The 27,995-nt window shown below is 41.3% G+C and overlaps 2 protein-coding genes across 8 annotated transcripts; one reads left to right on the plus strand and one right to left on the minus strand.

The window, feature by feature from the left end:
* Positions 1 to 155: 155 nt before the first annotated feature.
* On the plus strand, positions 156 to 9,916 carry LOC109469687 (grainyhead-like protein 1 homolog). Of its 6 annotated transcripts, none has more exons than XM_019768248.1 (15): positions 156 to 913; positions 3,461 to 3,650; positions 4,203 to 4,238; positions 4,582 to 4,658; positions 4,868 to 5,123; positions 5,699 to 5,826; positions 5,986 to 6,068; positions 6,194 to 6,264; positions 6,452 to 6,563; positions 6,888 to 7,039; positions 7,430 to 7,531; positions 7,791 to 7,988; positions 8,121 to 8,241; positions 8,486 to 8,636; positions 8,788 to 9,916. In XM_019768248.1, the coding sequence occupies exons 1-15, from the start codon at positions 894 to 896 to the stop codon at positions 8,915 to 8,917; spliced, it is 1,827 nt and encodes a 608-aa protein (XP_019623807.1). In that variant the 5' UTR covers positions 156 to 893; the 3' UTR covers positions 8,918 to 9,916. The 6 variants fall into 6 exon arrangements, with proteins under 6 accessions (XP_019623807.1, XP_019623810.1, XP_019623805.1 ...); XM_019768246.1 differs by having other exon boundaries at positions 171 to 913; positions 4,871 to 5,123; positions 5,663 to 5,826; XM_019768245.1 differs by having other exon boundaries at positions 173 to 913; positions 5,663 to 5,826.
* Positions 9,351 to 27,865, minus strand: LOC109469705 (transforming growth factor beta-1-induced transcript 1 protein-like). 2 transcript variants are annotated; one of them, XM_019768276.1, is made up of 12 exons: positions 27,651 to 27,865; positions 23,990 to 24,053; positions 23,051 to 23,384; positions 15,854 to 15,948; positions 15,147 to 15,269; positions 14,784 to 14,939; positions 14,558 to 14,663; positions 13,863 to 13,982; positions 13,665 to 13,760; positions 13,167 to 13,256; positions 12,872 to 12,997; positions 9,351 to 12,710 (listed from the first exon to the last, which is right to left on the minus strand). In XM_019768276.1, exons 3-12 carry the CDS (start codon positions 23,285 to 23,287, stop codon positions 12,609 to 12,611), a joined length of 1,251 nt encoding a protein of 416 aa, XP_019623835.1. In that variant the 5' UTR covers positions 23,288 to 23,384; positions 23,990 to 24,053; positions 27,651 to 27,865; the 3' UTR covers positions 9,351 to 12,608. The 2 variants fall into 2 exon arrangements, with proteins under 2 accessions (XP_019623835.1, XP_019623836.1); XM_019768277.1 differs by lacking the exons at positions 23,051 to 23,384; positions 23,990 to 24,053; positions 27,651 to 27,865 and adding an exon at positions 18,690 to 19,039.
* Positions 27,866 to 27,995: the final 130 nt, after the last annotated feature.

Genomic DNA, 27,995 nt, shown 5'->3' on the forward strand with positions numbered 1-27,995 from the left:
TTTACACCTTTTATGGTCATGGGAAAAAGAATTGAAGTTGTCTTGCCCAGGGCTGCTAACAGGTGCATCTATTCATTTTTTCTCATGGAAATTTTCTTCGAGTCAGACACAATTTTGGGCCAACCCCCGCCGCCATTTTGTTTTCATTGGCCTTTCATCTCCCAGGTGAGATAATACGTTAATTCGCACCTTTCTTGGCGCGGACAATGCCCTGGTTGCACTGAAAACACCCCCAGGCTACGACCATTATTCAAGAATCCAATAGAAGCCATCTTGAAGATAAACTTTTCAGGTAAACAAGCTTTACGAGTCCAACTCGTCGTTCCTAATGATAAATCTTACAGTGGACTTCCGACTAGAGAGACGAGCGAGTTAAACATCAAGTGCATGAGGGAGGAAAGCGCGGGAATTTTGGGAGTTTTGAATGAACAGTTTAGACAACAAAATCAGTGCGTCGTGCCCGAAGAAAATGAACAGACATGTGTTTTCATATGCTAATTCATGATGCCTCATTGACATGCCAATCAGTGAAGCCATCTTGGAAACCTATAAGCCCCGACAGCGCCAGAGGGGCCATTCACAAACGGGTGAACGCCCCGGATAATTGGTCCGAGTCACGGAGCGACAACTTGTTGCTTCCCTCGCGGTGAATCTCGGCTGTTGGCACCAGCTCGGCGCATACCGACGCACCACTCAGGGACGCCCTGCTCACCTTCGGCAGCTCACCGCCGGACTCCTGCTGCCTCCTCCGACCTTCCTCCACTCCACACCGCCCCAAATCACCTCACACATCCACCGCCGGTGTGTCTGACCACATCCTCGGCGCCAGTGTTTGAACCAGCTGCTCAGGTCTGACGGGTTGGGGTGGCATTCCGTCGCGGGCGATAGCTACCATGACGCAAGAAGTGGACAAGTAAGTCTCTCGGCGAGTTCTGTTTGGAGTCCGAAACCACTCGAAGAACCAGTCGAGCACCCCTGCTTAACTAACAGTAGCGGTCCATCTGGCCTTTTAATACTTAGTCTGGCCAACAGGTGTTGGGGTAACAGGTTAGGTTGGAAGGAAGCTTGTATACATTATAGTACAGGAACAGGCTTATCTGCCCCGCGCGTAGAGTTGAGATTTACTGGCATTGCGTGAGAGCCTCGAAGTTTTGGGACGGCGCTCCCCCGCCGGGGTCTTAGACGGGAAGAGCACACCTGCGAACCGATCGCCAAGAAAGATTAACTCTACGGTTCACGTGTTGGTGTTTGGAGCGCTTGTGCCGTGTGGGAAAATTGAAAGGAACTGTTTATACTTTTTCGTCAAAATTGTGTGGACATTTGACGTTTGTTTAGGCAGGTAAACAGCCACAGCGGTTATGTCGCGATGTGTGTCTTGTATACTTGACACGTTTACACAATTGTTGTACCCGATTCCAGGGTAATAACATTCCATCCTCGCTAAAAGTTTTCTTACGCCGGATTTCAAGAATGTGACGGAATTGTAAACTTTAGACGCTTTGACAGGTGGGCGAAAATAACTCTCTCACCACCCACCATGACTTTATTTACCCAGTCTCTGTCGAAGCTCTTTCAGTTGTAAGTGACTCTGCTCCTTCCGAATACCTCCTTCAAATGTAACACTCAAGTATTGCCAAAACAACTTACTACCGGGACATTAGGATATTTGGGCTACTCCTTGAACCAACGACTGTTCCCCATAGATGTCTGCGTTGTGCCCCGCTTATCTGTAGTTGTTACTTGACGTTGTGTTGTTATCTGTGTCATATTCTTCCTTATTAATTCTCTCCACTAGTCTCATATTCTTTCTAGTACATGTAGTGTTTGTTTTGACAAGACCACCAATACTACAGCAGCATAATACTATAATTAATAGAATCAACGTGCCTTTCCGGTACATATATAAAACGGCATACATGCAAGTTGAAAGGTTTTATCTCGGGTATAAGTTTATCGTTGTAAACTACTAGTACTGCATGTAGCATATCGAAGGAAATTCGGCGGAAAATCTCGTGCTCTTGGTTATGTGCACCTCCTTTGTTAGTTAGTTTTGGGTTGCGCACATTCCACAGGTCACTGTTAGCGAGTGGTGCCAAACGTGTGTGACATACACTTTATCGTCTCTAATGACTGAAATAATGCAGTTGAATTAAATCACCCCTCATCACAACACATATAAACCGACCCAAACGTTACGAAATTCCCAAAACCTGGGATCGTCCGTTTTCCTGTTTTGTATGTACTTCTGTGGAGTTCTCGATGGAGGTCTTAGACCGTGCATCAAAAGCTACAGTCTCAGTAACTACATGCACTTGCTTATGGGTGAAAATACAGCACTTGGTGGTATGTGACAGGTTGCCTGGATTTGCAACTACTATTGCATGTTATTTATGTTTTACATATCGCTGATATTACGCCTACTCCACTCTAGTGTTGGTGTACTATTCCATATGTGACCACCAACACTATGGCTTTCCCGGGCTTAAAGTTTTTGTAGAACAGACAATTTCTTCCAATGTAGTTTGTGTTGGAAGCTAGAACAAAGGTGCTTTCTTCACTACCTGTACAGACAACTTATCATCTGAAACAAGATGGCGTTTCCATGATAAGTCAAGTCTCTGTTTGGGACATTAGGACAGAATGTGGTCATGAAAAAGACACATAATAGTTTTAGATTCTTTGCGTGAAGACAATTCTGTTTTTGTGGTTCCCATTCTATCACGACTTTCGTATGACAACTGTCAAATCATTTATACTGAAATGAACGCATTGAAATCAGAAGACAACGAGGGCTTTTGTCCCTTCAATGCCCATGGCCGTTTGCCCGGGTCATTTGAATGGTTTCTACAGACCAATGAACTGCACTCATACTAAATATCCAATATGCGCTTATGTTAAGTGCTGTGTACCTAAACGTAACGTCAGGTACGGGTACAGGGACCACTACAGAGTAGTGTACAAGTTAGGCTTGAGCTAGGTATTCTATATAGAGACTTCAGGAAGCTTAACAGAGAGTCCATGCACGAGAGAAAAGCGAATCAAGATGATGCTTATTTCACCGTCGGTACACGTCAACACGTCAGATAATAAGATTTTCCAGTGTGAACGTGCGAATGTGCAAAACTTCCTCGAGAGAGGGCTAAGAATTGCAAATTCCATCGTAATTTGTGGTGAATAGAGATTACTATCTTGTATCCCAGAAACGCCCGAGGCTGTAGCATGCCCAGTCTGTTAGAAACTGAAGGCTATTACAAAACCCACTGTGTACTGCCTGCTTCAAGCACATAAGAAAAAGGAAGGGGAAAAAACACTGCTAGACAACTAGTTGCAAAGGCCAGCCTCGTACCAATGAGTTTCAAAGCTCCTTGCTCAGGCACACGGAAGGTAGTTACTAGTATGCTTTGTTGTGTTGTGTTGAGTAGACAAAGTTTAACTGTTGCCGTAATTTGTCGTCATGTAGCTCCAAGCGATCGGTAGTGGTACTGCAGAACGAAGCCCTGTACAGAAACACGTATAGCAGTAGAGATGAAGACGAGGCATGGCGCTCCTACTTAGAGAACCCTCTGACAGCCGCCACCACTGCCATGCTCAACATCAACGGTGACGAGGACAGCGCAGCCGCACTGGGACTGCTCTATGACTACTACAAGGTGAGTGCACGATGCTGCTCCATCACAGCAGAGCTAGTAGGGCGTCACCAGTTTGTATTATTTGACCAAGGAGGTTAAATACAAAAGGAGACAGGACAGTATTTGTATTTAACCTCCTTGATTTGACCAAGGAAGGTTTCCTTTTGAACCTCCTTGATTTGACTTCGCTCATAAAGGAAATTGAAAAGGCATTTATCTACTTTCTTCAGATTATATGCATTAAGTTATCTGCATCCAAACACGATAGTCTCACTGCCTAGAAATAAAGCAATGTTCTTAAAATAGATCAAATCGTTGTCAATCTACAAATAAACACGCCGTGGATTGAGTTATTTTATCGTCATGCAAACCACATACATCATCATACTCATTCGGGATTGAAATAAGCGATTTTGGAAATGTTTTTGACCTCTTGGCTGACACCGTATAATTCATCCCAAACCCATGGCAAATACTTTTTTAAAAACGAGACAAAAACTTAACTGTACCCGGATACATTTTACATTGTCGCAAAATTATCGAAATATGAACATAATTTTGTTGTTTTTTTAGGATTGTAACCCGTCCTCCATCGCCGCACCGCTGGGGGTATGTTTGTTTTACATTTTCGGTACAGAGTAGAACCAAAATTCTTAAAAGCAAAATGACGAAACTAAACATTGCATTACACCCAACATTAAGCAAGCAGATGCATGTAACGGAACAGAAGGCGTGCTGAAGGGGTCAGAAGGTGCTTGCTACCCTGGTTGGGAGGCAGAAAGCTTGTCTTACTATTAAAGCGGCGAAGGTGGTGGAGGGCGTGGTCTCAGTACATGCAACAACCAAGTACTGTAGTGTTTCTAACAGCTTCAGATGCAGATAACTGGTATGATGTTGCAAAGATGTAGATGAAAAAAATCTCCGTTGAATAACTGGCCGGTTGTGCTTACAGGTGCCAAAGGAGAAGCGAATGAATGCCAACTTTGTAACTAGAACACCCATGGGTCCACCGGACACAGAACAACCAAGGTAGTGCCTTTTTTTTCTAATTTTATATATTTACCTATTGGTACACAGTAAGGGCTATCACCTTCTATAATGTAATTGAATTTATCTGTAGCATGGAATGTATCAAATTCTGTTGAGCCACCGGAAAGGACGTTGAGCAGCTTTGTGCGTTTATCATCATATCCAGGATAAAGTGACGTTCATCCGTCTTTCTCTCCCCGTCCTCCTAGCAGGGACCTGACGATGTTGCGTAACGTGCCCCTGGCAGACTCCATCACGTCCACGGGGTTTGACGGCCACCATGCCCACAGCTCCGCCATCACCACCCAGCCCCCCGCCGCCTCCCCACTGACGGTACGGGCGGACCATCACATCCACATCCACAAGCCCGACCACTCGCCCATGCTCGTAGCCAAACCAGACGAGATGGACAGAACTCCGGACAGTGCCTTCAGCGAGGCAACTTTCAAGGACCACCAACAAGAGGTGAGCTTCTGGAGGATCAATTTTGGTGCACAACAGACAGAATATAGAACATGAAATCGCACAACCACTGGTACAATAAGGTGTATTTTGAACTCTACTGAAGAGAACCGGGGAAAGGATTGAAATTATAAGATAACCGACAGAAACTATATTGACAATTATATAAGGGTGTTTCACAATAGTGAATTCTCTGTCACCCTTTCTATCACACAAACTCTCGGAGAAACCCTGTGCCTAACATGGAAATGCCGCTTGAAAGAGTTATATATCTGTGCTTCACACTAGGCGCTTTAAAGCATCCAATGCAGCCAAGGCAAACAAAAAATCATTTTGGACGAGGAAATACGTCTGCCATTTCCTAGCACATCTATTCTACGACAGAAAACAAGCAAAAGAATGACAAGAAAATTGACTTTGAAAGTTTGCCTTCCTGAAATTGCATTTGATGCAAAGGTGGTGGAACTTTTTCATTCATTCACTCTGTGCATGACCCCATTTCATTCCCCTCACCTCTCGACTTCCTCCTACACTTCCGGTAGCATGACGTGCTCGGTGACGACATGTCCGCCTTCCAGGTCTTCAATTACAACATCAACCAGGTGAACATGGCTGCTGCGCATGTGCAGAGGCGACAACAACCGGAGTTATTGCAGCAAGCTATCGCAGAGACACAGATCATGCCTCCACCTGAAGCTATCAATGGGTAAGGGCACTTTCCGAATCTACCCTGCAACCCGATTGGCCAAGTTTAGGTCTTCACTTATGGAAGGCACCCAGGCTATCAAACACCTTTAACTTTTTCTGTTTGCTATAACTTGCCTTAGACATACATACATATGTTTCTTTTCCCTTCTCGATACAGCGTCGCATTTGAATACATTTTAGAGGCACCGAAGTCCCTCCGACAGAAACCAGGAGAAGCAAGCATGAGCTACGTCAACAAAGGTAACCACATTTCAGTATTTCACTGAAACCACATATATGTTGTGAAGTGAGCCCAAGGCAGCAACTTTTGTTTCAACACTGTTATGCCCAACCACACATAGTTACAAATGTCCTTATGTTTCCAGGCCAGTTCTATGCAGTGACGTTAACAGAAGCGGGGAGCAGTCCATGGCGGCACCACAGCACTAAAGTCAGAGTGAGTCCATCTTCACTGAAGTTGCTATGTTCTTACTATATGCTGAAATACATCTAACTCCACGGCATCTCAACTGTAGTATTTCTTACGGTATCAAAGTAAAATTCGACAAAGGAATTTTGTTAGAGTAGTTACGAGAATTCGAAAGTGAGAAACAAACCAACGACCCTTTCTGTCATTTACGTAGTCCGTGATTCAAGTCGTGTTCGGAGACGGTAGAAGTGAGGAAGAGCAGCTGAAACACTGGCGGTACTGGCACGCGCGGCAGCACACCGCCAGGCAGAGGATCATCGATATGGGTAGGTGTTTGTCGGGCAGTCTGAACGGAATTCTTAGCTTTGTGTCAAGAAGTTCCAAATAAAAGTCCATGGCTATTGTGCGCACATTCAAACATACACGGACAAGTAAGATGGTATAAAGTTTTTTTTTCTCATAAGAGTACGGGGAGAGAAAGGAAATGTTTCAAGTGGAACGTCATTTGGTTCTGGACTTTTAAAAAGTGCGTGTTATAGCGAGACTTCTACGACTGCATTCTTTCGCTAAAACGCATCGCCCAGAAAACACAACCCCAATATGAAGGTAATTCTGCTCGTATCGTACTTATTGCCATGTTACGTTTCCAGCTGACTACAAGGAGAGCACTAACGTCATCGAGAACATTGACGAGATCGCTCACAACGCCATCGCCTTCTCCTGGGACGTGCGGGAGACCGGCAAGGTCTTCATCAGCGTCAACTGTCTCAGCACAGACTTCTCCTCACAGAAGGGCATCAAGGTAAGATTCTGCAGCTTTGCACCTGATGGTCACTTATTACGCCTTGACAGAGGCCAGTCACCTCCGACGCAGTATCGGAATTAGTCGTGTCTGTAACTCACAATCCCTTTGCTGTATTGTATGTAGTTTGGCCGCGATGTCGTCTGTTAGTATGCGCGAGATATGCACATTGTTCTTTTTTTACACCGTAGCAGGTTGCATGATCATTCATAACTATGTAACATTAAAACCACGAGGATTGTGTTCTACGGACTCTTGTTTTCCTTTGAATTCCTCTGTCGTCTAATGATTTGCTTTGCTGGTAAGAAGAGCCAAACAAGGATGTAACATTGCTTGACTGCACCGTGAGATTGTGTATCATTTCTCTAACGAGCAACTTTGCTGTTTCAGGGTCTTCCACTCAACCTGCAGATTGACACCTACACAGACTACTACAAGGGAGCTACGCCAGTCCACAGAGCCTACGTGCAAATTAAAGTCTTCTGTGATAAGGTAAGGCAGACTATCGCTATAGATAATTGAATTGTCGTATAGTTACTCTTAATGTGACTGTTTTAGCATAACTGCAAGAATGGTTACTCGTCTAGGAAAGAGAGATACGTTTTGGTGAGGTGTAACACACTCACTAGAAAGTCACTCATCTCTTTCTATTGCACCTGCCCGTAAAGAAAGGATGGAAGTGGGTTGCTTATGTCAGTGCAATTATTGTAAAATGTTATGAATCCTTTGTTTTCCGTAACTTTCTGTTCAGGGCGCAGAAAGGAAGATCCGCGACGAGGTCCGTAAGATCAGTAAGAAGAAGCAGTCCGAGGAGATCAAGAGTCAGATCCCCAGCCACAAGCGGAACGAGCTGGCCTACTTCAAACCCATGGCGGACTTGAAGACCCCTCCTGTCATGTTCGTACCTGACTTCATCCCGGCAGCCAGAGCACCGGCACAGATAGCACAGGTTAGTCGCATCGATTATATGTATTTTGATTGATTAATTCACTTCTCAACCAAAGGTAACGTACAATGTAGTTACGTGTACATTTCAAAATGGAAATTACTCATGATCATCTGTGTAATTTTTCTCTTCTAGCCCGTGACATTTGGCTTGACACCTCCTTTTGACAGAGGAGTGAAGAGATCGTTCTCAGAAGACAGCGCCTACTCACCGGAAAGCTCCCCACAACCTGCTGCCAAAATAGCCAACAAGAGTGGTAAGAACATGTTCAGCATTACCCGAAATATTTGCTTCTTGTTTGACTTAGTAGTTGATATACATGTACGTAAAACCAACGGTATTGGCGAAAATGTTAGAGAGCCTACCCTTTTGTGTACGCAATTTAGGTAACCAAGTTCAGATGCAATAGAGACTAGCTATGATGCTGTTCTCACTGCAAGTGAAGAGAAGAGGAACACCAGTGATGTAAGATTGTTGAAAGATGCCCGTTTTTTCCCCAGTTCTGTTGTACGTGCGGAAGGAGGAGGATGATGTGTATGACGCCCTGATGCTGCGGGAGCCCAGTGTCCAGGGGCTGCTGTCTGCCGTGGAGGAGAAATACAAGGTTCCTACTGACAAAGTCAGCAAGGTCTTCAAGAAGTCAAAGAAAGGGTTAGTGTCTATCTTCTGTACTTTAACTTGTAAATTTTCAGTTGGCGTTAGTAATTCCACACTTAGATTAAAATCTTTCATTTTTTGGTACAAAGATATTACATATTGCCCCTTACTTTTAACTAACAGTTTGTTGTTTTCTTTGCTTCAGTATTCTAGTCAACATTGACGACAACATCATTGAGCACTACTGCAACGAGGACACGTTCATAATCGAACTGCAGGAGGAGACAGACGGGAATGTCAAGGTCATCCTAACAGAGGTGCAGGACTCCCCCTGACGGGCCAGGATGGGCGATGCAACCAAAGAGACTTCTACAAACCATTAACGTGGATTTTGTCAAACATCCAGATGTTTCAAGCCAGGGTATGGGTATTTGGGAGGATTGGACGGACATTGCAAAATGTTTCAAATTTTTAAAACACTTTGCACCAGCTGCCGTCTGCTAATAGTTTTAAGAGACAATCTATGATGGGGATGGTGTGGGGTTTAGCAGCAACCTGCTCTATGGTTCAACAGAAAGGGGAATCCAATATCTTAGATGTGCATATTGCTGCAATAGTGGGTAGGAGAGAGGAAAATGTTGGGAGCAATAAGAGTTTATTTTTGTACAGACAATCATGACGGGGTAGGGTTGGCAATATCTCAACATTGTCAAATATGGATACAAACGTTTCCAACAGTTCTGTAATTTTTGCAGCTACTGTTTCTTTAATTGGTTTTTAACTCTGGCGTATCCATGCTGTTCAATAGAAGTGCCATTCTTGTGACTGCCAGTCTTTTTGACATGCCTATCAGTACGGTCAATATATCCACGTGTTTTTAATGGTTTTATGGAAGATGTGGAAGTGAACATGGGTTAGATTGTCCTGAAATAGATTAAAGACTAGGGTTATAGGAACAATTCTTATGATACAATGATAATGTGATTATCGCGTTGGTATTCAATGGAGACCCTTCAATATTTCCACTGTCAGAAAGACTGCATCTCAACATACATGGTAGCCATTACTACATCGGAATATAGCTTTGAGACCTTCCAGTACTGATGCCATTTGTCTTCCAAAACTCTAGGTTACAGCTGCAGCTCGTCAACCTGATACCGTTGTATGTGTATATATATTTATTCCCTTTTGCTGAAAAGCAGGGCATTGTTTTATGAGGGATTTTAGTGACTATGCGATCTTAATGTATATTTTGGTGACAAGCAGGTTTCTTTGTACATACTGTTACAGTTATCTGTCGGTGAGACTTGCACGGAATAAATCAGATGCCAATATTGCGTTTGTGTTTCCTTTATTCGATACACATGATAACTCTTCGACTCCCCCCAGTCCCTGAAACACCTACAGAACAAGTGACAGTTGGCAACGAAAACATCTAAGTAGTTCCTACCTTCTGCTATACATGACAGCCAGTTAGGGGGTTACGCTGAAACAGCTAAGATTTGGTCAGCTTGGAAATGCTTTCATGAACTCCTCTCCATCCTTACAAACAGGTACATTGTACATACCTCTCAAAAATTGTGGGCATGTCTGCAACTCCTGTATTAGAAGTGTCTGACTTTACACTTCTGAGACATGCGCAGTGAGAACAGAGGACATGAAGAGTGACTAGGAGTGACAATGCCACGGTTCAATGGATATGCTCCAGGAAATTGGCAGATAGTCAACTGAATAGTTTAGACTCAGGCTGGGAGCATCCAAGACATGGTAAGATTTAGCTAATTAAGATGGTATGGTCACCTCCAAAGAATGGGCAGTGAAAAGTGGCCAAGAAAGGCCATCACAGTGGATGTGGAAGGCCAAAACCCACGCGGGTGTCCAGCGAAGAGATGGTTGGACAACATAACATCAGGACAGAGGCAAATGGCAGGCACGAGGTCATGGAAAAACTAGCTTGATGTCTTTAATAAAAAAATCTGATGAGATTCCAAGAAAATAACACATATTTTTTATTATCTGAAAAGTTGTAGATATTCCATGCGTTTCAGTTTGAAGTTTAACAAACATTTCATCAATCTATCAAAATTTACGTCATCAAATGCCTTACATCACTAGAAAGCTGTCATTTCAATATTCTTGACATTAAAGTTGTGGCAAAGCACTAACAAAATAAACCAAAAGCATGTGGTTCCTTTTCTTGGAAATACAGTATATACGAAATATGGTTATACAGGAAAAATACAAAGCTTCTGAATCATGCTTTGTCCTGCCCTAACACAATGGTTAATTCTTTGCCTTGTAACTTGATGCATATAAAATACAGTAAACAAGACAAAGACAAACAAGATGGCCCCGTGTATTATAGTACCTTATTAGAACATATTGCAAGAAAAGATTTCTTTTACATTATAAGAACTGTGACCTAAATCCATTTTACTCTTTCCAGAACAAAATGGTCAGATAGAACACTTGTCTACTCTATACAGCATTGTCAATTTTCACTTTTACTTTAATCCAAGAATGTAAGCATGAATGTCAGTGAACAATTTTGATAACTTGCCTTTGCTTCAATACTGGAACAAAGAAGAAGCTGCACAACGAACATCACAGTTAAATGTAATTAATCAGACCCACATTTGCACTTGTATCAAAATGGCTATACATTAATTTTTCTATCCCATACAAAATTCTGCTCAATAATACTACTGGTACAGTTTTATATACAGAAGTCATGGCCTAATTTTGAAAACAGATTTGTAAGCATATTGTAAAAAAATTTGTAGAAAGTTTACCTTTCTTCAAATCATGCTATTCTATTCAACATATATTCAACTTGTATTACAACTTTTATTACAGTCAATATTCTTTCTTAGTCTAAATTACATTTACCACAGTTCCCAAAGTCACCAGACTACTTATTTTACGAACCATGCAAGCCTGCCCCTCATCAAAACACCTCACCAAACTACATGTATTTCACTAGTACACCTTCCAAAAATAATTTCATCGGGTTGGTAGAACATAGGATATTGGAATGTACTTTCACACAACTAGTGCTTCACTGCTAAAACAATTTCACCTAATTAGACAGGAATTATGAAAATACACATTTTGATCTGAATATAGCAAAAATGTCATATTTACAAGTAAGGCCAGATATCTAAAAATCACTGGAAAATGCTATATGGAGATGCCTGAGGCATCCTTCTTCCAAATTCCATACTGATGTCATTTGGCTAACATAGAAGTAGGTACAAGTGTCAGTAGAAAAACTAACTGTGAGAAGAAAATTCATTATAAAAACGTCATAAATGTATGGATATTGCAACAATCTGCTGTGTGCTGATTAACAACATGTTGGATGACAAATACGGCCCTACAGGTCAACCTAATTCCTTATAACCTGCTTCCATGGCAGGGGGAACATGCTTCAAGCATGCTGGAATGCATGATGTTTATGAGAAGCCAAATTTCATACAATATATAGTAAAGGACAAAACGTTAACATTTAAACATTTGTACTACTAGTAATTACATGGGATCAGTGTTCTGGCCAGCAATCTGAATTTTGCTTGATGTAACATCATTTCCAGAACCAGCATGACAATCCTAGAGGGGTCCTGGTGAAAATTTTGAAACCTTGACCCTCTGAAACCCTATTTCCTGCATGTTGAGGGGCAAAATTTTACATCTCTCTCTGTATCTTTACACAATAGTTTTTGTCTGTCAAAGATGGTGGATTGGGCAAAATTTTTGTCTGTCATGAGCTGCAAAGTTCTGGAAGGAAAGATGGATACTGGCTAGAACACCAGACAGGATCCTTTTGTCATCACTATCTGCTACTGGACTCTAAGCATTAACCAATCAAAATCATTGCCACATTTGAGATTACCACTGTGGGGGTGGGGTGGGGGGGCAGTTCAATGTGCACATGTTTGTTGTACTAACAATACTGGAAGGGTTCATTGCCCGACAAGGCGGTAAATCTACTAGACTTGCTGCTGTACTATGGCCAGCAACACTTTGTTACGTTGTCCCATTGGTAACTGTGTTGTAACACTCTGTGCAGTAAGGCAGAGCATTGAATTCAAAGATGTGATCATCTTTTGTTGGAGCTTTGTGACATCTCTGTAAAGAAGCACAAATTGTATACATGTGAGTAATATTTCCAACAAAAGTTACTTCCAAAGGATCTGTTACATGTACATCCATTAATGGGGGTAATTCATTGCACAGGATAGACAAAACTTAGAAATGTAATAAATCCCAGTTGTGGGCTGCAGCCTTACCTGACACACAAAGCAGTCAGGGTGCCAGGTACTCTCTATGGCCTCTATAAAGCCCCCAGTGATGGGGTCGTTACACGCTCGACAGCGAGGCGCATTGTACTGGAAGAAATCCTCCTCACAATACGGCTGGAATAAAATATTAGGTTAGAATCACAGAGCACACACACAATTCTACCTGCAACAATTGCAGTTCTAAGGCTGATTATTCTAAACCAGTAAGTTATTTTCTACAGCAAAACATAATGCTTTATGTAAATTGAAGATGACAAAATAAGAAGGTGCTTGAAGTTCTCACCTTTTGATCCTTGACTATGTATGTTCCATTCAGCACCTTCTTACACTGCCAGCACCTGAAGTGGTCAGTGTGCCAGTTACTGCCCAGTGCCTGCAACATTCACAACAACAAGTGCATGGGAATTTGTCAGAAGCACAGTTTGCTAGTTTTGAGGCCTCTCCCTGGCCTCCTTCAATTGTTGTACTGTAATATTTACTGTAATTCCTGAGTTTTTAGCAACACTTTTAAGTTCACATTTTTTCGGCCATTTCTGTATTATGAACTTATCAGTACCATTAACAAATAATTTGCCGACTTTCTTTTTTCTGCACCTGCCACCACCATGAACATGTTTTGTGAACACCTCCATTTTTCTCAGACTGTGAACTGGTTTATTGACTAGATGACTGGTTTATTAACTTTGACCTTCAAAGAGATTCACAGAAACCCCTCTGGGGTTCTGAATTGCACTTTTACTGCACTGGCAGAGTTAATGACAACAGTGACTGGTGTGCTGACCTTGACATAACCTTCCTTGGGTTTGATGAGTTTGTTACACTCGGCGCAGATGATCCCAAACCACCTGGCTCGCTCCTCCAAGGCTTGAGGCAACACCTGCGGGAGGCAATACCATTATTATGGATAATTTTGCTACAAATTTACGATTTTATTCCTATGTTAATTAAAACAAAGTTCTAAACTTTTGAAAAGCCTTACCTCTGTGAGTGATGTCAAGTTATCAAAACCCTCCAGTTTGAAGCTGCCGACTTCCCTGTGGACATACGGGGCAATCTGGTCCTTAGGTAGATCCTGCCACAATGACTCATTGATCAGAATCTGGAAACAAGATGTGAGAAACATCTGATTCAGATATAAATCAAATCTCTCTCCTATAACTCATTCGTTCAAAAAATTCACATTGGATACATAATAAATAAGCAGTGGCAAAAATAATTTGTTTTAGCTCAAGGGTTAAGCTACCTTAACTCTCATTCGAGTGAAGACACTTTCTGTCAATTAATTATCCCAATCAGAGAGAACCATTTCTGTCAGGTCAAGGGTCTAGTCAGGCACCAGACCAGCCAACCTAAACTCTCCTCTCTGGTGCAATGGGCCAGAATGTGTTGGCTGCAGAAAGAATGCCTAGACTAAGGCTTCCCAAGGTGGCATTCAACTGGTGTCCAACAGGGAACAGGAAAAGCAGGGCAATGACCTGGAAGAGGAGGGTCAAGAAGGACATTGCAGAAATTGGTTGCAGATGAGAGGGGGCATTACGGACAGCAACAGACAAGACTGCTGAAGACATTGAGGGCCTGCCTTGGTGCCAAGCGCTGAAGTGCGGTGAAGATAATGATGATTTCTATGTGGTGTATAGTACACTACCATGTGCAAGATAGAGCACCAAGCCTTACCTGTCCTCCCTGAGCCAGCCTACAGATGCCCTGAGTCCGGTACACCTCCGTCCCTCGGTAGCCCATGTGTCCACTGGCATAGTGGTACACACTGTCTACTCTCCCCCTGGATGGACACACCAAAAACAATGCAATTGATACCAGCAAGGCAATACAAATACTCTTCATTTCAACAGTTTTCAACATATTATATATGATACCCAACACAGGATGAGACCAAACTTACTTGCTAACTCCCATCTGTAATCGTGGACCACAGAAGATGAGCCGTGGGATGTCATAACCATTCTCACGTGACTTGAAGACACGAATACAGTCGTCACAGGATAACAACTCCTCCTCCCACTTGGTGTCTGTCATGGCTAGCTGTACAGTCAAGGACCTGGGTGAAAAATCCTCAAGATGAGCGATAACATTACAAGAGTACCTCACACGACCTCATACCTTTGCAAGAGGATCAGGATTGTTACGAAAAAAATCATTTAGAAGTGGTTATGTTATAGTCCACACAGCATTTCTCATAATGCTCTTGCTGGTCTTGTAACATGTAGCATTATCCTTATAGATAATGACATGACAGATTACTGACCAGTTGACAGCATCCAGAGGCTGCTGGAAAGCAATCAGGAAGGACTCTTCCTCCGCCTCGACCTCATAACCACGGAAGTCTCGCGTTGCCCGCCGTACAATATCACTGTATCTATTCATAGCCCTACAGAAAAAGAAAGTACATGATCATGAATAATGAGAATGCTACTGAAGTTTTTCAAGTGCTTCACATCTGGTATCTGTCCCAACTACAGAGAGCAACCCTTGGAGCAGGCTGGCACCAAAAAAGTATGTACATCATGCTGTATCTGCACTCCACCAAAGCCAGGCACATATTCAGGACCTTCCCACAAACTTGCACCCAATCACTGCTCAACTAAGGTCCAAATGCTTTTGGAACTTATACTCACAGCTCAGACAGCTGACTTCTTCCAGATAGACTCCCAACCAATTGCCAACTCTCTCACGAATTGAAATGGATATACAATGTACATGTCACGAAATGATTTTTTAAAGAGAGGTTCATTTCATTTGTAATCAAAATGATCCATACTTCTATGAACATCATTAAGAGATCAAATTGGGGTAAAAATTAGGTACAATACAGCTTCTACTGTTTACCTGTGTGGTTGCAAGCTTGTTTTGTCATGTGTGACAGGGGATTAAGCTATGGCTAAGAATCACAGAATCAAGGTAAGAAGTTGATGGGGCCTTATTCACTACTAACACACCAGGACTGCTGCTTACCTTATGACTGTATCTGCAGAGTTGTTCTCCCATATTGTCGCCACATTTTTCACCTGCACAGCAACAAACGTCACCACACCATGAGGTGGAGAAATCTGCAGGGAGACAAAAAGGAAGACATGTTACTTTCATGGCCTCATAAAAATTTATCTGTAGGTTCACTAATCAGTTCAGACCCATGACCTATATATGGTCATAGGGATGCTACAACAGCCAGTCTGTCAATGTAGTGTATCAGTAGATCAGCTTATATTTCAATAATATTCTGGTTCCAACCTAAGTGAAATGAGGAATTTCGTGACGGTGTGCACTACCCTATTTCACTGTTTGTCTTATCTGTGCATAGACAGGAAGTGGGGTTCTCTTCAGAACTTGTGAAGAAGAGAAGGTCATTTTCAAGGGCACAACATTGAGGCATGTCAGTTGATTGCCATGTGCCACTTACATCTACATAAGTCTCTGCAAGTTATCTGACTTGCACCAATTTTGAGATTAATCACTGTATCTGTATGTAGTACATTGTAGTATGGGTAGTAAAACTCCTTTTCTATTGGTACGTAAATGACCTGTCATTGTCAAGGGTGAGCTGCCTTAGCAGTGTACAAAGGTACTGTTCAATATTAAACAGGAGGAGGGAAGACCAAATAATTTTTTTTCGCCTAGAGGGTGACTACAGTTAATTGAGGGGAATACTTGTCAATGGGCATCCCGCAGCTGAAGTACAAAAACAGCCAGTGCAGTAACAAATCTTTTGATTATTTCAATGGCCAGTATGTAGTATGTGGCAAGAAAACAAGTACTTAGACTTAACCTGGGCAGTCTTGCCTGCTGTTAGATGGGACTTGTGTTGGGTACTAATGCCCTGAGACTACATTTTACATCCTGACTGAATACTTCCCTTGTTGTCCCAAGAGGATCCTGTAGATAATCATGATCAGAGCTGTAGGAACTGTCAGGTCCCTGTGGGAGGCTACTGTGTTACTCACTTCAACACTCAGTCTGATGCTATCAACAAACCAGTCTTGTATCCTTGTATAATGGTTCAGACCCATGGCAATAATCTATTCTCTTTTACTGATATCTGATAAGGCATATCTGCACAATTGTACATGTATGACAATACATCTCAAAGTTGTATATAACATCAAAAAATTTTATGATGATAAAACATTGCAGGCTTACTTATTGACAGGGCTTCAAGATTATAAACAGGGCTCGAAATACTGGGTGCATATGCAGGCTGTGCAGGTACAAAATGTATTTCTAATGTCTATAATTCTGCACCTAACCTGCACTGGTCCATGTACTAGGTTTATATAGACATGTAGGTGTATGTGTATTTTATTTGATACATTGACTGTTACAACTTATGAAGTAAAAAAGAAAAAAATGGCAATGATTTTGATAGTTCTGATAGTATGGTCCATACTTCTCAAAGTCTGATGCAGGTAATTTTCAGTTACCAGCACCAGTCCAGGTGTGCAGAAAAAAGTATTTTGAGTCTTGTATATCAAACTTTAAAGATTAAGATTGGTAAGGGTTTTTTTCCTACTGAACCTACATCACATCTCCAAAATACCAAAATATCAAGACCCTTGTATGTTCAGTTCTGCTGCAGTACCATGGACAGCTGCCAGGAGATCAATAATTGACCTTGACTTTTGCCTTCCCAAGACCTACTCTGATGATGATGAAGACATACAGGCTTGAACACAAAGCACTAACTGCCATGCTAAAAGGTCCAAATGTTAGACTGGCCAGTTGGTGGGGTTTGAACCCAACTGTTACACGATGGCCTACATGTAGCCCAAGTGAAACCCCAGCTGACCACCCAGTCTCCAGCATCAAACACTGTGGAAACAGATCCTCACATCTACCTCCGCACTAATGGTTCCAACAAATGTTTGAAATGGAGCATGCACCAGCAGGACAGCTAAGGTTACCTCACAGGGCTTCACCCATTGGGGCATGATAATAAGCTTACAGATGGGTCACAGCCTGGTCTTTTACATTAAGAACTGAGATAAATGTTTAAAAAAAAGATCTGCTTGTGAAAGTGGTAACTATTTTCTGTTTCAAAATATTGCATGTCCCTATAATCACCAGTCTGGAGCTTGTTTTGTCCTTTCTGATCTATGAATTATTCATCATCTCAGCCTCACTGTGACACCTGACATGTTACCACCTCAATCAGTACAACGCATCATCTTTCAATAATTCAATCATCGAAAAGGATACTGTTCATTGGAGTTGTTTACATCATATTTTTTCAAGCAGATGTCATAAAACAAAGCCAAATCTTACAGTGGGAAAACAAAGCATTACTATCTGGTTGATAGGATTTTGTTGGCAAAATCATTCTAAAAGTGACCTACCGGTAGTGCAGTTAAGTTATGCTAATCAACAGTAAATATCGCATTACCAGCACTATAAGATTTATCACTGTTTGGAACAGTGCCCAGAAACCTTAAGAAATCCTGCACAAGCTCGACTCCTGTCCGATCAGGAATAACATCTTTAAACCTTGTGAGGACAACTGAGGCCTTATTGGTACATAACAAAGATGCTACTGGCCTACTTGATTGAACGTTATATATACAAAGTAGATAACATCAAAGGGATCATGTGGATAGATATACTCAAGACATGTACAACATGTAACAGAGAACTCTGAGACATTAGCATTATCAGTATACATCACACAGTGTCAGTACAATTTAACACCCAAAGTAAATAAATTAGAGATACCAAAAACTGAGAAATATATTCTACTTTTTGAATGTTGTGCCCACAGTCTATAACATAATTAAGTTACAGTTTTGATGAGGTACCCTACCACATAATTCAGTCTTTCCTCCTCCACAAAAACAGAGTCCAGCCCGTCCTCTAGTCCATTTACACTGCCGGCAGTGGCCATGTTGAGGTAGACTTCTCCCGTGTAAGTAGTGCAAGCCTCTCCCAGGGCACAAAGAGGCCCAGTGTTTGTTGTTGGTTTGGGTTCAGCAGCCTCACAGTTTGAGGTGATGTAATTTCAGCTGATCCCAGCTGATCAGTCCATTCCAGGACTTTCTCCCAGCAGGAGGGATGCACCCATGAACACTGTCTGAACTTCCAGAAATATGTGGAGCATCAAGAGAAGTTGTTTTTCTCTCCACACAGCACCGAGCAGGGCTTGGAATCATAAGTGATTCTGGTGACTGCTGCCCCTTCCTCAGGGTTTGCCCATATACAGTAGGAAATGTCTTCAAGTGAAGAAAATCTCATTAAATAGCTAGTAAACCCCCAGTGGTGCCTCGGGTGCATTCTGGTTTGTCCAGTGGATTTCCTGTGGTTGCATGGTTAGGGCTCACATGGGGGTTTCAGGTGTGCCTGATTGAATTGTACATTTCAAACTGTATCTGACATCTGTCTCTATTAAACCACAGGCTTTTTTTCACATGGAAATAAATCAACACTTCTGCAAAAGATAGCTATTATCATTAAGATATACTTCTTTTTCATAACGCAAATAATTTCATTAAAAAGACATAATGTAGAAGTTCTACATTGTAGAACACAGTTGCAGAACTACTAGTATACAGTTGTATCCTATTTCCATCCTGATCAGAGTTGTTTCTATAGTACTCCATGTGCACTCCCCACAGTAACTGAAGCATGCAGTTGGCTTTCAGGTGAATCTGCCCGAATCTGGATTCGCCAGACTGACCTCCAGGAGTGGGTCACAGAAAAGCAAACACAGGGGTGCAGACAGCCTTGTCATAATATCCTTAAAAGGGGACAGCAGTCCGGCTCTGTCTTCTCAAGCACAATGAAGACAGATTTAATTCCTGCTGAAGCTCTCTTTCTTCAAAACCTGAGATTTTTTGTCTTCATTCTATATCTGAGTCCCCCATTTATCATAAAATGGAATGTACATTTATATAGGGGAATTGCTTCTATTCAAAGGTAATAATCTAGTGTTTTTGTTCATGAGGAAAGTCCACAGTTAACGTATGCTTTTTGTCAAGGCTCTAAAAGTATTTCAAAAGAATGTTGTCTTCAATGTTGTGCGATATTAGGGCAGACGTGCTGTTGTTGTTATTGTCCCCTGCTTGGCTTACTGACTTCCGCTACCCTGTCACTCAACCCCCAGGCTATGCCTGCCACAGTCAGAACTGTTAGACTAAAACATCCTCCAGATTTCTTGCCAGGTCTTTTACGTACTTACAGTAGTACTTCTTAGCATCATACCTAGAATACCTTAATTGCCATTTCTTACATACCGGTATCATGACAATATTCTTAGCCTAGAAATATGTCAACTTGAAGAATGTAAAACATTTCTGAGAAAACATTTTCTTTCATCACGGGGCACCACCTGTTCACTGGAGTGTATATTTAAATATATGTAGAGTGATTTAGATTCCAGCCATGTTTTACACCTTGGGAACTGCTTATGGACTGTTTCATTTACAAACAAGAATTCGTAGATCTCAGACCTCCATGAAATCTTTAGAAACTTATGGATTTGCCTCATTAATCATGGAAAGGTTATAATGAGCATTAGATTGCGATCTTAATTGCTGTTACATGTTCTTGGGACCTACAGCCTCTTCAAAATTGTCCTCAATATCACAAAACGTCTAAAGTTCACTAACACCCGAAGTCCCCAATGTCTTCCTTCACACCTGAGTTGAACATTGCTGAAAGAGGACTAATTTCAATCCGACTGATTTTCCCCATAACCTCCTTGCTGAACAAGGGGACGACAGTGGAGCAGACCAATGATGATGATGATGATTTATGACTGAGAAATGAGATTGACGCCACTTGAAATTGCCATCAGCTGTTGCAGGACATGCACTATGACCCTTGCACCTTCACCCTAAGTGAAGTTACACAAAAGTCGCAACATTTTTGGGCTGCCAATATCCATGAATAGCTTCTTGAGTTATTGTGCTAAACCTCATCCAAACAAAAATGCAAACGCTGCTACATAACCAATCAAGGCAAAGGTAATAACAAGCCATCATAGAGTAGCTGTTAAGTCATACATATATGATATATGTATAGACCAAAGATATATACATGTAACTTATATATAAAGATACAAACAAAAAATAACTTTCTATGGGAAGGTAATAAAACTCCCCTTTGAAATCAAAGTTTGCATCAGAGATACCAGATGTACAGTCATGTACAATGTATATAGTGCAGCTGGTATTTGGCAACATTTTCCTGGCCACCTTATTCCTCTGCCAATCTCCCCCTATTTACCCAACATTTCCAGCCTCTAGTCAAGCTGCATCACATCTGGAGGAGTCAAACAGTACTAGTGGTGTACAGACTTTACCACAGCTGGGCCTCTACAAAACATACCCATGTTTCTTGTATGTATAACTAACACTTCAATTCTATTTTCTATTTTTCATATCAACATCAGATGTAAAAGTATGATAAATATAGAACATGACATGGTGCATTCCGCATCACCCGAGGTTCCAGCCCGACCCGTGGAAGGGTTGGGACCAAGGGTGATGCGGAATACACTGTGTTGTATCCTATTTATCTCATTCTCATCCTAGAAAAAAACATTTCAATGTGCCAGAAATTGAGCAAATTGTCACTAAAATGTAACAACATCAGACTTAATTCAAAAGTGGTGCACCCAGCACTTGCAAAACTCGTCCGGATTGTTCTTCTATGGAATAACTGGCAACCACATAGAACCCTGTTAGATACTGCTAGTTATCACACTGGCTGGAACACTCAACCAGCATGTTGAATGCTATCATGGCCCAGGTATGACATAAAAGTGGGTAGTGTGTACTTTTGCTGTCTTCTGGTAATTGGTTTCAGCAGTGGACTTGTTTTCAACACCAGTAACAATCTGTTCCTAATCCGGTTTACCCAGGGTATGCCTTTGAAGCTGAACTTGCTGATGCTGAAGGCTTGAAATAAGATAATGAGTGGGACATAGCAGCAGATTAACGTAAACTGCTTCAGTTTATCAACACCTGATCTACACATTATACTTTTCTGTCTGTGGAAATAGACATACACGTCATGTATAAAACTAAGGTTCCCTGTAGACTGGGAATGGTTATATCATAAGAGGGTTTAGATTTTTTCTGATTGTTTTTTTATGAGCTGTATTAAAGTCCAGCAAGATATATATATACTGCTTTTGCACTTGTTACATAAATAACTGGCCATTTGTAACCTGGTCAAGGTACATTGTATGTATATTTGCATACATGCTTGATTTATCCATCACACTCTAAAATCAATGTAAACAGAGAAAGATCTGAAAGAAGGCTCCTTGCAGTCTCATACTGTCTACATGTATTGAAAGGCAAAATTTTATACTGCATTACATATTAACCTTAGTTTGTTTATACAGGTGAAAAGAACTTATCATATCACAGGAAATTAGCAAATACAGGTACATAAAATGACCTAGACTGCAGTACTGTCCTGACATGTGATAGGGACACATTCTTTTTATCTTCATCATCATTACTCCCATACCCATCAGGGATAATGTACCAGTAGGGGACTGACTCAAGTGGCAGGATGTGCCACTGAGTGTCTGTATGTGTCTGTACATGCGTTGATGGAATGGTATCTAAACTGGTGGCTCCCCCGGGTGCACCCATGGGCTAGTCAGTTTACATATTGATATGATTCTGCATTAACTTACAAAAGGTGGAGACAGGCATAACATTTGCTAGTAACTTATTTACAGAGAGAAGGGCTCAGGAGTTTTGAAGTCACTTCACACTTGCATGGAAGTTTATTGTCAAATACAAGTACTCTGACAAAATACCTTGAGGCAAAAAGCATGGAATTGTTTTATCATTGGGCAAGGACTTTCTTCCTTATATTGTCCAAGGTAGAATTTATTTTCTTTGAAGTAACTTCCATGGGTCAGAAATCCTGGCCAGATCTGGCCCTCCCACATCACCTCAGTCTGGAACACATTGTCTCCATTACTGTATTATGCACTTAATTTTGCAGAGGTTATATTTCATGGTAGGATATGAGGGAAAATTATGTTTTCACTGAGTGATTGAAACTAACACTAGTTTAGTAGCCTTACAATTGTAATTGGTGTCATGACTCATGAATATATATGATGGTTAGAGAGAGGAAACTGCAAAGAGTGTGAAAATAAAACCACAGCAAGACTTTGTGTATTTACAGTGTCTGACTTACCTTGAAGTAGCCATGGTTGTAGATGTCTCTGTTCTGCTGGAGGTCCTTCTGTAGTCTCTGGCGGGCAGTCTGGATCTCCCTTTCCTTCTCCTTCTCCTCAAGTTTAGCCCAGAAGTCTCGGTCCTGGCGGAGCTTGGAGGCGCTGTGAGCCTTGGGGATGACGAGCGGCCCGTTCAGCATCCTGACGTCTGGTTCAGAGTTGCCGTGTGGATGTATTTGGTCGGAGAGGGAGGACATGGTGGTTGGGAGGTGCGTGTGTGCTGGTAGACTGGGGCAGGGTTGTGCATACTGCAGCTGGCTGACTCCCTCTCTCTCCACTGCCGGCTAGCTCAGGCTGGATTGATTAGGAAGGGCACAGTAGGGGTGACCCTATTGAGTTACAGGTTCAGGCCACTGTAATTGTTGATGTGGCAAAAACAAGTCAATGTACTGCTTCATGGAAATTTCAAATAATCCAGAAAAAATCACGGATGGGTTCTTATACTGCATTAAAGGCATACATAGCAATAATGGTTAACAGGATTAAAATAACATTCAGAATGACTTGTGAAAACTTGAAAAGAAGTTGAATCCTTTGTGGTATGTCAGAGAGGACAAGATCTTCTGGAGGTTTTGGGCTCTGCTGGAATTTGTTACACTGTAACTCAGCTCATGACTGTCCTCAGATGAAGGTCATTTTCAATAGACCTTCCCTAATTGGCATCTCGGTCAAGGTCTTTCACCACATAACACTGCTACAAAAAATAAATTTACAAAAGACACATTTGCATGAAATGAGTAAACATGCAGGCGAAATACCAGGCACTTTAAACAAGTCAGCTGTTTAGACAACCTGCTTTTATATGGACTTCCTTCTTCAAATAAGTCTGCCAGTACAAATGCCTGCTCGTAATCACATTGACCACTAGAAAAAGTGAAACAGTCGTTGAGCAAACTCACCCATTTTCCCTTGCGTCCCTCCTGGCTGTGTTTAGGGTACCAGTCCCTCTTATCGAACGTTTCCCTGCCAGACAGAAGAAAAGGTGTCAAAATATTTGTTCAAGGCCACTCTTATCAGTAAGTACAGCATTGATATATCACAGGTAAAGTACACACAACAATAACGACAAATACTAAAGGTTACACTACCCCAAACGCGATGATGTCATCAGCCGTTTCTAGGAAACGTTGGATTATAGACATCTAACTTATATAAACAAATCTTGAATGTTCATATAGTAAAATAATTAAATTTTAGGCTAAGTGTTTCTACCCTGAAGGCTGAATCTGGCCATATTTACAGCTGCACATTGAATGTTGATGTAACAGTGGCCTTCAAGCGCCACTAACTGACCCAGTCCAACTGGTCCGGACCTTTTGGCCTAGTGGCTAGCATGTTGGGTTTGTGAATTGATGGCCCGGGTTAGGTTCTCGGGAGTCAGCAGAATACTTCATGTTGGCCCAAAAGATTTGTGAGCTGGTGGCCTGGGTTTCATTCCCAGGAGCCAAGGCACTTCGTGTTGGCCACTGGGAATAGTATACCTATGATTCAAAAACCCTTCGAAATGCTTAGCCACAGCAAGGACATTATACACAGATGTCCTTGGCCACAGTAACGGTTTGTCTTTAGGCATAGGAGTGGAATTGTGTGTAATTTGTGGGTCAAAATGACGAGAGAACAACATTTTATTTTGTCTTACACTAGTTCATGTTTTTAAACTGTTTGCTGCCACATTTTTCTGCATTGAGACATTGAGTGCTCTCCTAACGAAGGAGAGTGAGGCTCGAATTCACTAGCCTTTTTGGCGACTCCCTTTTAAGGTTAAGGGAGTCACAGGATTCAGTAGAAAAGGGAAATTCATCTAGATTTAACCTTGGTATTACTCACTGAAGTAAAAAATGACACAAGCATAACATAAGTTACAAGCATTAGGGCAAGGTTAAAGGGTCTTGATCTAATGTTCTATTCTGTACATTGGAGGGTTAGAATACTTCATATTCTGGTGCAGTTTGCCTAGGAACAACCTCTTAGCATAATAAGAGAGTACTCCGCTGACTGACATATGTGAATGCAATGTTAGGACAGCACAAGAGGCTATTCAGGTCCACTAGAAAACACCACTGAAGTGGTAACCTCATACCTTGCAGTTGCCGGTGTGTCAACTCTATAATATAGTTGTGCCCAAAACCCAGGTCCTGGAGTGCACCATTACGTCGTAGTTAGGAAAAATGTTTTGAACCAACAAAACCACAGATTGGAATCTCGGGGGACCAAAGAGAAGCTTCTTTATTATCCATTCAGTTAGCATGAATGACATCAAAGAAGCACACAATGATTGGTTCCCAAGTAATATACAAACTTGAATACTTGGTAATTATTTTCCAATTCCCCACTTTTTCGTCAATTGATGTGTTGATGGGGTCTGCAACAAACTACTGCAGCTTTCCTCACAGCTGGCACATACACATGATACAGTTCAACTCAGGAGTCAACCATATGTGTAATAAATATCAAGCAATTGAACATGTTTTCCTGGTAAAATATCTTTTTGTTTCTATAACTCTAACAACTGAATTTCAGGGAGTTCAATGACTCTTAATTGAGTTGCAGGAATGTGAATGAAAGCTATACACAGTGCTACAGGTAACCCATCAGTTCCTCTTATTAGGTTATCATCGAAGAGGCAGGGAGAATGCACCCCTTTGTTGCAAGCTACTGATTAAATTGTCTGGTCTCACTGGGTCCTACTAACATGCTTTAACGTATGTACCAATGACACTGAATATAACAGTTGCTGACAATATCAAGAATGTTTTTACATTTTGTACCTTTGTACCAAATATACACCCTTCTAATCAGGATGTTATGGAACATCAAACCTTATGGAAGGTATTGCCAATGATGTCACAGTGAACATGGCAGCCGCTTCAGAGCTGGCACCCTGGCTTGTGAAAAAAAGTCTAGTTTTGAGAAGCAAACAATTTACCAGTACATTTCATTGCAAGTTATTGATAGTTGCTTAGTTGCTTCTGACAGCACGTTTTTCACAATATGTGGTGCAGGGTTCTGAACCAGCTGCCATGGTCACTGAGACATGGCAGAACTTAAATCATTTCTACCTCCATGCTTAAATAGATCAACTTTTAGTAGAAATCAAGAATCGACCTGAGCTGGGAGTACATCAATGATTTTATGGTTCAATAGCCATTACCATCAGAAAGGGTAAATTTTGTGTAAATGGTTTATGTTAATTGAATGATAGTATCATTGTTTTCAATGATAATGAAATGTTGTAGGATGGTGCCATAAACACTTTAAACACATTAAACCTCCTTGCTTCAATAGCCTGTTTAGTAGATGTTCACAACGTTTATCAAACAGTAGAACAAAACAAGACCCCATGCAGTTCTAGCAGCAACATAACAACCTACCTTGACTGACCAGAAAACAGATCTAGAACATGTACTTTCTTTTGAGAGAAAATACATGTAGGAGATTTTTTTTATTGAAATTCAAACAATTAAGCGCATATAACCTCTGCTAAACCAGTAGATACATATTCATCATTTGTCTGTTTGAAGACAATTGCAAGTTGAACAACCAGTTAGTACAGAAGCTGTTGCCATGATACCATGGTGATTTGATTGTTAACAAAGTATTAACAACTTATAAATAATATTTTTTACTTTTGTCACCTGTGATTGACATTTAACGTTATAGTATGCTACACTGACAGGTCACATTGCAGCTGATGTGGATACATGAAATTAAATAGGTGTTCCTATTTGTTTTGAGCCAGCAATATAAAACTAAAAGGAGGCATGGCAGAAACACTACTTGTACATGTACTATGCATTTGTCTATTGTTTCTTGTTGTCTTAATTGGGGGAGACATAATCTCAATGAAACACACATGCATAAAGAGTTGGAAATGCTGCAACTGACTGTCATTCATTCAACAGTAATTAATGGGTTAATAATTGGGATTATCACAAGGGTTGAATTAATAATAGGTCAAAGAAAATGCTTTAAATACTAGTACTCTGACTCCTTTCATCAAACTGCATCTGGTGACCATGAAAACACTTATTCCTAGTGAATCCACACTTTTCAGTTCTTGTTGGGAAGACATATAGGATGATTCCAACCAAGCATCTTTGCTTGTAGATCATCAATAATCATGACAATATGTTACATAAACTTTAAATAAAGGTCGATGCCAATTTACTTGTCAAACAAACTTGCTTCTAGATAATGTGATCAATTTCTTAGTGAGTTGGTTGTCAAACAAGTACAGCTCTGACTTCCCCATGTGGCAAATTCATCTTTATCACCGTCACAATTTGACCTTCCTGGCACGACCCTGGGCCATGATGTATGGACCATCGATCATAATATTTAACCCCTGCCCACAAAATTATAATAAATCATATTTCACGCTGGCAAGAGTCTTTCCCCTAAGTATTTGTCACCGTTAGAGGGAATAAATATACACAAAGTGGATTCTTTGTGTTTTTTACACCCAACATTATCATAGTACGAGACCGATTGCTTTTATAACGTTTTTAACCTCCTTGGTTTCACATACAGATAAATAGAAATATTAAAAGAATCTCTTACCATAATAACCCTGACCGTCGACTCCTCTCAATGTCAATGTCCCTAAAATCTAAAACCCAAAGTGTCACAGGGTTTTGTGTCACTACTAGTATGGGACTCAGGTACTGATGTTTTCTGGCTCTAATCCTGTTCACGTTTGTTGTCTGCTGTGAAATGTGGTGCTTTTGTCTTTGGCGCAGTTCCGGGTCTCGCGATGCGCGAGATTGTCAAATCTCGTCAAACACGAGATCAGAAAATAGAGTCTACCACTATATTAGGGGGGACTACAAATATTAGTGGCGCATAATAAAGAAGGATGATAATCAATAAATGATCGATAATTTTCAAAACCTATCTCCAAATCTA

The sequence above is a fragment of the Branchiostoma belcheri genome, unplaced genomic scaffold (assembly GCF_001625305.1).
Source record: "Branchiostoma belcheri isolate BF01 breed outbred unplaced genomic scaffold, Haploidv18h27 scaffold21, whole genome shotgun sequence".
Lineage (NCBI taxonomy): Eukaryota > Metazoa > Chordata > Leptocardii > Amphioxiformes > Branchiostomatidae > Branchiostoma > Branchiostoma belcheri.

Bases quoted from the DNA above. Each gene is read 5' to 3' on its own strand.
- LOC109469687 (XM_019768245.1), top strand. From the start codon at position 894: ATGACGCAAGAAGTGGACAA. The intron at 4,239-4,581 runs GTATGTTTGTTT...TTGTGCTTACAG, and splicing joins CCATCGCCGCACCGCTGGGG to GTGCCAAAGGAGAAGCGAAT. The intron at 8,637-8,787 runs GTTAGTGTCTAT...TCTTTGCTTCAG, and splicing joins TTCAAGAAGTCAAAGAAAGG to TATTCTAGTCAACATTGACG.
- LOC109469705 (XM_019768276.1), bottom strand. From the start codon at position 23,287: ATGTCCTCCCTCTCCGACCAAATACATCCACACGGCAACTCTGAACCA. The intron at 14,940-15,146 runs GTCAGTAATCTG...TTTTTCACCCAG, and splicing joins CCTCTGGATGCTGTCAACTG to GTCCTTGACTGTACAGCTAG. The intron at 13,257-13,664 runs GTCAGCACACCA...TGAATGTTGCAG, and splicing joins CCAAGGAAGGTTATGTCAAG to GCACTGGGCAGTAACTGGCA.